A 13,333-nucleotide genomic window follows, 5' to 3' on the forward strand; every position below is an offset into this window, starting at 1 on the left:
CACAAACCCACAATTTTAGGGAGATTTTGCAAAACACAGATGAAAGAGATTTTGTAAGACAGCTTTCAGTGTTTGTGTGTAGATAAGGAAAACAGAGTTTTTGTCTTTTTTTTTTTTCGGGGTTCTGATTGGCCAACATGCTGCATTCACATGTTGACGATGGAGTCCCTGTTGTGCCATCATCACAGCAGAATTACTGGTGTTTGCAGCAGCAGATCGCACTTGATGATAGTCATTGATAACAACACTGATGATAATATTCTTCACTGAGAGATACAACAGAGTGTTAGTGTTTTGCATAACATTAAATTAAAACTGTAATACCTATCTCTGATTTTAGCTTAAAAAGTTTATTTTTGTGAGGTTGTGTGAATGTAGCATCGTCACCTGCTGCTTTGCATATTCCAATATTTTTTGGCATATTCCAATGTGGTTTTTTTTTTGTTTGTTTGTTTATTTTTTGTACCATGTACTCGTATGTGTGGATGATGTCTGAATGTAATAGGGATGAAATGACACAATCAAGATGTGTTTGTAGTGTAGACCTTTCATTTTAAATCAAGGCATTTAACAAAAAAATCACAGTAAATATTTACAGTACAAGAAGGAGAGTGAAGCCACTGAGATGAATGTGACAACTTTGAAGGAGTGATCAGTTCCTGTGGTTGTGACAGGCGAAACTGAGCATGATGCAGCTTTTGTGTGTTGCACCTTCAATCAGGCTCACGGTGAAGCGGAACAGAATAAGATTTTCATATACTCAACAAAAATATAAACGCAACATTTTTGGTTTTGCTCCCATTTTGTATGAGATGAACTCAAAGATCTAAAACTTTTTCCACATACACAATATCACCATTTCCCTCAAATATTGTTCAAAAACCAGTCTAAATCTGTGATAGTGAGCACTTCTCCTTTGCTGAGATAATCCATCCCACCTCACAGGTGTGCCATACCAAGATGCTGATTAGACACCATGATTAGTGCACAGGTGTGCCTTAGACTGCCCACAATAAAAGGCCACTCTGAAAGGTGCAGTTTTGTTTTATTGGGGGGGATACCAGTCAGTATCTGGTGTGACCACCATTTGCCTCATGCAGTGCAACACATCTCCTTTGCATCATCCGTGAAGAGAACACCTCTCCAACGTGCCAAACGCCAGCGAATGTGAGCATTTGCCCACTCAAGTCGGCTACGACGATGAACTGGAGTCAGGTCGAGACCCCGATGAGGACGACGAGCATGCAGATGAGCTTCTCTGAGACGGTTTCTGACAGTTTGTGCAGAAATTCTTTGGTTATGCAAACCGATTGTTCCAGCAGCTGTCCGAGTGGCTGGTCTCAGACGATCTTGGAGGTGAACATGCTGGATGTGGAGGTCCTGGGCTGGTGTGGTTACACGTGGTCTGCGGTTGTGAGGCTGGTTGGATGTACAGCCAAATTCTCTGAAACGCCTTTGGAGACGGCTTATGGTAGAGAAATGAACATTCAATACACGAGCAACAGCTCTGGTTGACATTCCTGCTGTCAGCATGCCAATTGCACGCTCCCCCAAATCTTGCGACATCTGTGGCATTGTGCTGTGTGATAAAACTGCACCTTTCAGAGTGGCCTTTTATTGTGGGCAGTCTAAGGCACACCTGTGCACTAATCATGGTGTCTAATCAGCATCTTGGTATGGCACACCTGTGAGGTGGGATGGATTATCTCAGCAAAGGAGAAGTGCTCACTATCACAGATTTAGACTGGTTTGTGAACAATATTTGAGGGAAATGGTGATATTGTGTATGTGGAAAAAGTTTTAGATCTTTGAGTTCATCTCATACAAAATGGGAGCAAAACCAAAAGTGTTGCGTTTATATTTTTGTTGAGTGCATCAAACCTCTGGCAAATGGTAGCTGAAAGTTCACATCTTGTTTTGTTGAAATGCGTTTTTTATATATCACTTCACTATAAAGCTGTATAATTGTTGAAGAAATAGACCAGAGTTGCTTAATGTAAAGTCCTTCAGAGTTGTCTGGATGTCTTTGTGACTTCTTGGCAGCCAAAAGTATACACATTAGAGGTGGGCGATACCGGGAATTTTGGTATTGATCTGATACCAAGTAAATACAGGCCCAGTATCGCCGATATTGATACCAATACCGATACTTTAGCATATTTTACCTTCATACAACCCCTGGCAAAAATTATGGAATCACCGGCCTCGGAGGATGTTCATTCAGTTGTTTAATTTTGTAGAAAAAAAGCAGATCACAGACATGACACAAAACTAAAGTCATTTCAAATGGCAACTTTCTGGCTTTAAGAAACACTATAAGAAATCAGGAAAAAAAAATTTGGCAGACAGTAATGGTTACTTTTTTAGACCAAGCAGAGGGAAAAAAATATGGAATCACTCAATTCTGAGGAAAAAATTATGGAATCATGAAAAACAAAAGAACGCTCCAACACATCACTAGTATTTTGTTGCACCACCTCTGGCTTTTATAACAGCTTGCAGTCTCTGAGGCATGGACTTAATGAGTGACAAACAGTACTCTTCATCAATCTGGCTCCAACTTTCTCTGATTGCTGTTGCCAGATCAGCTTTGCAGGTTGGAGCCTTGTCATGGACCATTTTCTTCAACTTCCACCAAAGATTTTCAGTTGGATTAAGATCCGGACTATTTGCAGGCAATGACATTAACCCTATGTGTCTTTTTGCAAGGAATGTTTTCACAGTTTTTGCTCTATGGCAAGATGCATTATCATCTTGAAAAATGACTTAATCATCCCCAAACATCCTTTCAATTGATGGGAAAAGAAAAGTGTCCAAAATATCAACGTAAACTTGTGCATTTATTGATGATGTAATGACAGCCATCTCCCCAGTGCCTTTACCTGACATGCAGCCTCATATCATCAATGACTGTGGAAATTTACAGGCAGTCATCTTTATAAATCTCATTGGAACGGCACCAAACAAAAGTTCCAGCATCATCACCTTGCCCAATGCAGATTCGAGATTCATCATTGAATATGACTTTCATCCAGTCATCCACAGTCCACGATTGCTTTTCCTTAGCCCATTGTAACCTTGTTTTTTCTGTTTAGGTGTTAATGATGGCTTTCGTTTAGCTTTTCTGTAAGTAAATCCCATTTCCTTTAGGCGGTTTCTTACAGTTCGGTCACAGACGTTGACTCCAGTTTCCTCCCATTCGTTCCTCATTTGGTTTGTTGTGCATTTTCGATTTTTGAGACATATTGCTTTAAGTTTTCTGTCTTGACGCTTTGATGTCTTCCTTGGTCTACCAGTATGTTTGCCTTTAACAACCTTCCCATGTTGTTTGTATTTGGTCCAGAGTTTAGACACAGCTGACTGTGAACAACCAACATCTTTTGCAACATTGCGTGATGATTTACTCTCTTTTAAGAGTTTGATAATCCTGTCCTTTGTTTCAATTGACATCTCTCGTGTTGGAGCCATGATTCATGTCAGTCCACTTGGTGCAACAGCTGTCCAAGGTGTGATCACTCCTTTTTAGATGCAGACTAACGAGCAGATCTGATTTGATGCAGGTGTTAGTTTTGGGGATGAAAATTTACAGGGTGATTCCATAATTTATTCCTCAGAATTGAGTGAGTCCATATTTTTTTCCCTCTGCTTGGTCTAAAAAAGTAACCGTTACTGACTGCCACAATTTGTTTTTCCTGATTTCTTATAGTGTTTCTTAAAGCCAGAAAGTTGCCATTTGAAATTACTTTAGTTTTGTCATGTGTGTGATCTGCTTTTTTTCTACAAAATTAAACAACTGAATGAACATCCTCTGAGGCCGGTGATTCCATAATTATTGCCAGGGGTTGTAGATCCAAAAGACCTAGGATAGAATTTCGCCAAACATTGCACGTGACAACAAAATACTTTATTATCACAATCAACATTTTTGTTTAAAAAATATCACTCAACACAACTTAAAACAAAATCTCCTGAGGTAGAGGGCTGACAAACCACAACACAAGGGTGTGCTGCTCTGTGTTGTGTCACACAGAGCAGCGCTGCTCTTACAGACAGAGAGTAGACTTTGATGAATCTGCGTGCGCAGCAGTCAGTGCGTGCGGGAGAGAAAAAAAGCTTGAGTATCGATCTTTTCAGAAAATGTCAGAAAACAGTGCTAACATAACAAATAATACAAAAATTTCACATGAATTTCACATTTCATATGAAGGGGAAAAAATACCACATTAAAAAGTTTTATTATTACAGATATTGGTCATAAAACGTTCAGAAAGAGCAGATACAGTCCACAGCCACTGCAACTGGAGCAGTCTGGAGTTGAATGACAGCACACATGACCTGTCACTCAAAGTGACCATGCCCTTAATTATGATGGCTTACATCATAAAGACTTATTATAAACACACACACACAGAGAGAGAGAGAGAGAGAGAGAGAGAGAGAGAGAGAGAGAGAGAGAGAGAGAGAGAGAGAGAGAGAGAGAGAGAGAGAGTTTTCATGGAGGGAAAACTAGTCGTATTTTGTATCAGGCCGTAAATATGTTTATTTTTCATCTAAAGTTGGACATTTTAACATGGGCTTTTATGGCTATGTGCTCCTTTTTGGATCCAGCCTCAAGTGGCCAGTCAAGGAACTGAAATTTTTTTTTCCATTTCCAGGGCCCGGTTCCATAAAGCAGTCTAATCTTGTTTAGTGAAATGAATTCATTTAGATGACTAATTTTTTTGGCGTTAGTCGTTGCACAAAGCGCTTAGTCGGCTAAAGTTTTGCATTCCTCGACTGAAGTTTTTAGCCTGATACAGAGGAGGCGAATTTTATTTTAGTCAACAAAACTTCAGTGTCTCGCTTCAAAAAAAATGACGGCTATCATGTACCACCACTTGATGGAACAGTGAAGAGCGTCCCTCCGTCGCTTGTATTCCTCCAAAACGAGAGCTTCCTTCACATTTGGCTTTTAGTGATGTGACAGTTCTCACATTAGCCACCCGGCGTCACTGTTACGCTGAGCAGTGTTATGTGCACAAAAATGCTTGACAGATGTGCTGTAAGAATGTAGAAGAAGAACTGCTGGCTAAGAGCTAAGCACGTCGTTCTGCAGTTTGTATGTGTCTGTAAATGTTAATAAAGCCAGTTAATGAAACAAAGCCTGGATGTTTCATGACAACGACCAACCCAAAAGTAAACAAAACTCTCCTGCATGAGCAATGGCGCTTGTGAGGCCGCTATGCCCGTGAGAATTAGTGACTAACGTCGGATGCTAAGCTACAAGTTTAGCCATTGATGTGAAACCATGATTAGATGACTAATGTTGCGGGACTAACCGTAGCCTGACACTTTTTGGCTCGCACTCCTGCACACTTCATAATGACAATGCCACCCTGTGTTCCCGGCTGAATGCTGCGCTTTGTTTGGAGTTTGGGTGATGAAAACACCCTCTAATCCCTTCCAGACCATTTCAGCAGCAGCTTTTCTGTCTTCTCTTTCCTGCACCTTCATGGCATACAGCACACATCTGGAATAGTCTAAAAGGTAATTAATTGTAATATTTATATTGTAATAGCTTGGAAAAACAGTTGCATGTTCATTCCTGTCTCATGAGTAGCTCTAAAATTATGTTTATGATAGATTTAACATCTCGTTATAATTGTTCAGATGAGCTGCGCTGTGATGTGGTGCGCTGTTAGTATCTATCTGTGCTAATTTTTATTTTATGTTAGCGATCAAGTATTTGCTTAGGAAATTTGTTAGAAACGCGTGAAATCTGGTTTAAAGTTTAAACATGAGTTAAGTTTCATGCCCATGTGCAAGTTGTAGATGAGCCAGTAAAATTGTGAGACTAAACCACACCCACTGTAACGCCCACATTATATAAAAGTGTTGTGTGAGCCATCTTTGTGATCTTTTCACAAGATGGACTCCGTCTGTGGAGACCCAGGCCTGAGGAATATAACGGTTTGGTTCCTGGTAAGGGCCCCTTCACACATAGTGCGAAGTTTGGACGAAGTGCACACTTAGTGCGCATGACGCAGGAATCGTGTGCAAACCGTGTAATGTCGTCCCTGCTTCTAACGCCTAATACACCTGTTGGTACAACTATTTGCACACACAAGTGCCTGAAAGACAAAGTGTGCTCTGTGCAACCCATCGCCCCCTCTTGCGGCAGGTGTCGGCCAAATTCAGGTGACACGCACGAACACCTAACACCGCTTGCATGGCACTTAAGAAAATGTGTGACCATTCGTACTCTTGGCACAACAACAGACTGCAGACAATCACTGTCATACTGCTGTGAAATTTGTCTAAGGAACAGACGGATCATATTTGTATTGCTTGCTTGATAAATGCGGTGTTTTTATATGGTGTGGGATTTGAATTTTTTATTTTTTTGTAATACTTCCATGTCCTTCCTGATATGAGTCAGCTTCCTGCAGCTTTCAAACAGCTCTGTAGCTCAGTGGTGAAGTTTCTGACTATGGATCAGAGGTTTTGAAAGGTGTGAGTTCGCATCCTGTCAGTGTGTTTTTTTTTTTATTATTCCACATAAGCGATGCGATGTGGTTCCACACGTACCAGCTGGTTTCATTTCTTCCGCATAAGTGGTGCCATGTGCTGCACCTGGCACTGACGGACACTGGCGCGTTGCACGAACTCTTGCACGGGGTTCGTGCACACCTGCCCATCGGTGCGATGTTTCATGTGCTAATTTTTGAAACTGTTTTGCCATTTTCATCCAACCCTGTGCAAATTTCGCACTATGTGTGAAGGGGCCTTAAGGGGCAGTAGATTACATAAAAAACGAGAGAAATTACAGCGCTAACGCAATGACTCGCGCTCACACTCAGTTTTTTTTTAACTGTTTGAACAATGTTCATGTGAAGTTCACATAGTTAATGCGTGAACATAGATTTTGAACATTTCAAAATTTTCTTTGCGCACTTGCACGAGAAGCGCACACAGTTTACAAAGGTTCACAGTGAGTTTACTCTCCTGCACGGCAGATTGCGTACCAGTGCACGGATCAAATTTGTGCAAGTGTCAGGGCACCTTAAGTAAGTTTAAGTGACAAAAAGCTTAGACTGCTTTATGAACTGGGCCCAAATGTCTACTTCATTTTTGGCCTTGGGGGGCTTGGTGTATATCACAAATGTCTACGTAATATCTTCGATGTTGAGTACACACACACATACACAGAAAAAGTCCAACATCATGCAGTGCCTTAACGTATTCTTTATTTTACCAAATTTATGACAATACATCGAGTTTGACGCTTTTTTCCAACATCAATGTAACAAATGATATTTTTAAGGAACAACTTGATATGCATCATCTGCCCTTCATATTCAGAGATTCTCACTTTTTAGCTTCAGTTTTATGCCACAGAGTTGAGGCTGTGGTGTAAAAAAAAATAAAAAAAAATGAACAATTCAACACAATGAGCCATCACATGCTGAGCTGTGTACGAGCACATAAAAGCTTTTCAGAAACAGAAAAAATAAAAAGCTACGTAAAAGACTGCAAAACACAATAGTGGCTCACAGAGCAGCTTCCATCTATAAACTCAGACATCACGAACACCCATAAACTGTTTATACCATTAAAGTGTTTTCTGTTGAGGAGCCGTGCAGAACCATCAGTCTGCTTCTTCATCGCTTCCTATCTTCAGGAATTTCCTGATTTCTGCTGCAGATTTTGTTTGCAAACATCATGGTTCAGCTCCATTTCCAAAGCCCTTCATTTACAGTTTTCCTGTGATTACACTGCCTGTGATGAACGAGGCCGCCAACAGCCGACATATATGACATAATATTTAGAAACAGGCACTTCACGCATGAGGCAAGTGCATCACATCATTAAACATCAGCAACTCACAGCTAAATATAAAACACAATTTACAAATCACTTAGTTTATGGTCCTTTTGCTTTTACAGCTTCATATTATTAGTGATTTTTCACAAGACTGCGAATACAACCAACTCATACCCTGTACACCAACCACACACACTGAACAAATGAGAAAGCAATCTGCAACAAGAGACAATAGTACAGATTTGGTTTTTGTTTTTTGTTTTTTTGTTGTTTTTTTCTCTGTGCTTCTCCATAAAGATTTATAGTCCACTGGCCTGCAGCCCATTTTGACCTAATTGGTGCCACCTAAGGTGACAAAACAACATCTGCAATCCCATCTCTATGTTGTGGCCTGTGTAAAAATTAATAACGTTGGTAGCACAAGGATCAAAAAATAAAAAATGCTGCTGTCATGTCCAAAACCACAGCAAATTATCTGTCTGATCATAAATATTCTGAAAAATCGTAGTTTGTATGAACTAAAGCTATGGAGTTATGGTGACAAATGATTTCGGCTTGCTTCAATTTTTATTCCAAAAAATTATGTAAACCATTGGATGAGTTCACAGATTTTTAAAAAGGAATAGTTTGTACCATCTGTCATGCTTAGTCATCAGGTTAAAATAAAAAATAAGCCACAGGATCAATGGCCATTGACCTTGTTTGTCTTATACTTACCAAGAGTGAAAACAGTTTATTCTTTTACTTGGAGCCTGTCGTGTTGTCGTACACGCCATCACAACACAAGCATTTTGTTTTCCCCCCAGAATCTCCAAAGTTGTGCTCAAGTTATACTACCAGCAGGGGCACCACCACAGATTTTGGGTCCCATGAAAAGAAATGTTACTGGGCCACCCCTCATATTATTTTGTCAGTATTATAATTATATTAGGAGCCTCTCTAGGCACTGAAAACCTGCTGAGCTCACAGACTATTCAAAATGTTTATAGGACTATTATATAGGAAGTCTAGTCTCACACTTTTTCCGTGCCCCGTCACGAAACGTGTGCCATTTTTGTGATGCTTTTTTTTTTTTTTTTTACTGTTTATAACCCTACCCCTTCTCCTAACTCCCTTCCCCTAACCATAACACCCCCAGACCCCTCCACGTCACCCCACATTTCATGCATGCCCCTGTCACAAAATAATTTTGTGCCCCGTCACGAAAATCACCCCATTTTTGTGACAGTATCATGAACCATCGATTAATTTACTTTTCGTAATGCCATCATAAACTGCAGTGAGATTGGGTTGATATAGGACTATTCGAAAAGTGATAAAACATAATTTCCAAACTGTCCTGCATTATTAATACTTCCACCAAGGAAGTAATGTTTTCATGTCTCAATGTTTCATGTTTATTTGTTTGTTTGCCTGTCATCAAGGTTACTCCAAAACCTATGGACTAATTTTCATGCTACATTAGATATCAGCAGTGCTTCTTTTCAACCTATGTTGATGATCCCTAAGGAGATGTTGGACATCATAGCCAGTCTATACACCGATACTGTAAATACTGTTCATTGTGGGGGAAGAAACTCTGAATTTTTCCCAATGAAAACTGGTATTCATCAAGGATATGTTCTTGTTCCCTCACTGTTCAACGCTTGCATAGACTGGATGATGAGTAGGCTTGTGAAAACCAGTGGCGTAGGTGCCTTTGTTGACAAAGAAAGCTTTACTGACCTTGACTTGGTGGACAGTGTTGTAATCGTTTCGCAATTATGGATACTGTGAGCACTTGAGAAGCTAAGTTAGGACTATGAATTTATGGCCTTGCGATTGTCCTGGTTCAAGACTAGAACACAGGTTTTTGATGATTTCCTATATTCAACCATCAGAAGTGAAGTATGAGGAGAAAGTGATGAACTTTTAGAGACATTCACTTATCTCGACAGTGACATGCATGTCTTTGCAGCCTCGGCCTTTGAGATCTAGATGGGCAGAGAGAGCTTATGAAGTCATGAGGTTGCTGAACACTGTTGCATGGCGATGCTGAGCTCTTTCTAGGAGAACAAAGTTTGAAGTCCTTAGGATCCTGGTGCTTCCTGTCTTAGGGTATGATTGTGAGACAATGGGCACTAACCTGTGACCTAAGACGATGACTAGATTTCTTTGGTACTGCGCCTTGGGAGGAACCTTGGGCTAGTTAGGGAGAATAAGATGAAGAGTATCACTTCCATTGTGAGGGAACATGATCTGTAACATTTTGTATGTGAGGCATAGTTCCACATTCAGTTGTTTGTTGAAGAGCTGCGCGGGCCAATGTGTCACACAGAGTGCAAGTGATGTGAACACACCATATGATGTGTTTTTTTTAAACAAAGTCATTTTAACAACACTCAGACATGACTCTTTGCTAATGCTATGTCACATGACCTCTTTCTACATTCTGCATTACTGTCCTAACTACAAACCTGGCCTAGATTTGGGTTACTATGTTGCCTCCATCGTCCTCAGCAGGCCCCCGTGGTGCTCACTGTAGTGTAACTGAACTTCGATATGGACACTCCTGTAGCAGTAACATCCTCCTCATTGTCCCGTAGCCCACGGCGATGGCGAGGATGGCAGGGTGAAGCACAGCATGAGAAAGTGGAAAGAAGAGCTTTGCGAAAACGTGTGTTCATGAAGCAGTAAATAATAGGGTTGACACAGGTGGAGGTGTAGCACAGCAGTTGGATGAAAGCGATGGGTGTCCGTGAGAGGGCCTTTGTAGCAGAAGTGTAATCGAAAGCCCGCCATGTGTTGGCGCAGTACAGTGGCGTCCAGCAGACGAAGAACAGGACAACAATGACCACCAGCATGCGGATTACACGCTTCTTAGCCACCAGCTTGGCCTCAGATGTGTTGCTGCGTGGCCGCTCTGCCTTCATCGCCCTCGTTGAGGCAGCCAGAGTGGACATCTCCATCGAGTGTGGCCTCTGAACCGCACTGACGTAACAGCCGTCCCCGTCATCACTGCTGTTAGACACAGTGGATGGCAGGCCGTTCTTCACATCTATTGAGAAGGAAAAGGAAAAAAGGATATTTATTCAAGTGTCAGATACAGATGTTTGACATGGTTCTTTGAACCTTTCCATATGATCACAATGTCATAGTTCTCTGCAGAAGAAAATTTTCATATAGAATTACATCTGACCTACAAACTGTGATCTTTCAGTTTTAAAAATTACAATGTTCTGTCAAGCTCCTGATGTTTATACATTAATTGTTATTGCAACAACAACAATAATATGGAGTTGTTGTTGTTGTTATTATTACAAATAACCCCACCATCTGGCAGTTTGGTGGAAATGCGCCTGAAACACCCATCACTGTCCTCTAAAGCTTACAGTCCTCTATGGCTTACAGTATATACAGTGGGGCAAATAAGTATTTGATCCACTGTCTATTTTGCATGTTTTCCCACCTACAAAGGATGGAGAGGGCTGTAATTTTTATTGTAGGGACACTTCAACTATGAAAGACAAAAAACACTTTGTATGATTTTCAAATAATTAGCATTTTATTGCATGGAATAAGTATTTGATACAAAACAAAAACAAACCTTAATATTTGGTACAGAAACCTTTGTTTGCAATTACGCAGGTCAGACGTTTCCTGTAGTTCCTGCTGTTACTGAGGGAAGGAGGTTGTTTGACAAAATCTCACGATATATGACCCCATCCGTCCTCCCTTCAATACGGTGCAGTCATCCTGTCCCCTTTGCAGAAAAGCACCCCCAAAAATGATGTTTCCACCCCCATGCTTCACAACTGGAATTGTGTTCTTGAGGTTGTCATCCTCCAAACACATAGTTCACATGTTGTTCTGGGTTTTCTCAGAATCTTCCTTACCCTACGATCCACCTCTTTTTACTTACGTAGCAATGGTGGTATTATTCAGAAAAGTGACACCACCTGGCAGTTTAGTGCAATTACACTTAAAACATCCATTGTTATTTATTTACAACTTTTCAGAATCAAATTTATTGCCAAGTAAGTTCTTACATACAAGGAATTTGATCTGGTGTCACTGGTACATAAACAATAATAAAAGAAAAGGAAAAAAATACTTCTTTAAAAAGTAAAGGAGTCAAATAGACAAATGGGCAAAACTAAGTTTACTGTCAAATAGATATAGCGGAATGGTGGAATGGGGCTGTGCAGGCCTGCAGATGAACACTACAGGGATGATCAGCCTGTACTATGTGGGAGTTGGGGGGGGGGGAATGAGGGTCTCTGGCATTATTTATGAGACTAGCTGTGGACGGAAAAAAACTGTTTTTGTGTCTTTTCGCTTTTAGTCCTGACGGACATCAGCCGTCTGCTACAGGGTTTTAAGTTCCTACTACAAATACTTGACATAGATGAACTTGAACTGAGTGAATGCAGCAAAAGCTGATGATTATCAGAGTAACGTGATATATTTTGTAATTTTCACTGATTTGAACACAACAAATAGTAGGGGGAAACTGGGGCACGGTGAATCACGGGGCACAGTGAATCAGTAGCTATATCTGTAAAACTACAGATTTGCAGCAGTTATGCCATATTTTTATGCATAAAGACAGCTCCCTTATAAATTAGTGTTTTGTTTTTGGATACATTAAGGGTAAAACTAAGTGGCAAGTGAAGTCAGTTTTTTCTTATCAAAAGTAAATTTTGTGGACGTCAGTGCCTTTGTATTTATTTCTCATAATGGAGGAAAGGTGGCCCAAAAAAGTATTAGTTAGAAGACTACCCTGTCCAACTGATGAGTACAGTAGTGTTCAGAATAATAGTAGTGCTATGTGACTAAAAAGATTAATCCAGGTTTTGAGTATATTTCTTATTGTTACATGGGAAACAAGGTACCAGTAGATTCAGTAGATTCTCACAAATCCAACAAGACCAAGCATTCATGATATGCACACTCTTAAGGCTATGAAATTGGGCTATTAGTAAAAAAAGTAGAAAAGGGGGTGTTCACAATAATAGTTGTGTGGCATTCAGTTAGTGAGTTTGTCAATTTTGTGGATGAAGCCAGCACCTGTTGAAGATGCTTTTCTCTTTGAAAGCCTGAGGAAAATGGGACGTTCAAGACACTGTTCAGAAGAACAGCATAGTTTGATTAAAAAAGTTGATTGAAGAGGGGAAAACTTATACGCAGGTGCAAAAAATTATAGGCTGTTCATCTACACTGATCTCCAATGCTTTACAATGGACAAAAAAAAAAAAAAACAGAGACGCGTGGAAGAAAACGGAAAACAACCATCAAAATGGATAGAAGAATAACCAGAATGGCAAAGGCTCACCCATTGATCAGCTCCAGGATGATCAAAGACAGTCTGGAGTTACCTGTAAGTGCTGTGACAGTTAGAAGAGGCCTGTGTGAAGCTAATTTATTTCCAAGAATCCCCCGCAAAGTCCCTCTGTTAAATACAAGACATGTGCAGAAAAGGTTACAATTTGCCAAAGAACACATCAACTGGCCTGAAGAGAAATGGAGGAATATTTTGTGGACTGATGAC

General features: G+C 40.4%; 1 protein-coding gene across 2 annotated transcripts in view; it reads right to left on the bottom strand.

Moving 5' to 3' along the window:
* Positions 1-9,956: 9,956 nt before the first annotated feature.
* Positions 9,957-13,333, bottom strand: part of LOC117524635 (cholecystokinin receptor) — a 48,195-nt gene continuing 44,818 nt past the window's right edge. For both annotated transcript variants that reach the window (XM_034186452.1, XM_034186451.1), the window contains exon 5: positions 9,957-10,840. In XM_034186452.1, the coding sequence (XP_034042343.1) occupies positions 10,299-10,840 (542 nt within the window). In that variant the 3' untranslated portion in view covers positions 9,957-10,298. The remainder of the gene's footprint in view (positions 10,841-13,333) is intronic.

Source organism: Thalassophryne amazonica, chromosome 14 (genome assembly GCF_902500255.1).
Source record: "Thalassophryne amazonica chromosome 14, fThaAma1.1, whole genome shotgun sequence".
Classification (NCBI taxonomy): Eukaryota; Metazoa; Chordata; class Actinopteri; order Batrachoidiformes; family Batrachoididae; genus Thalassophryne; species Thalassophryne amazonica.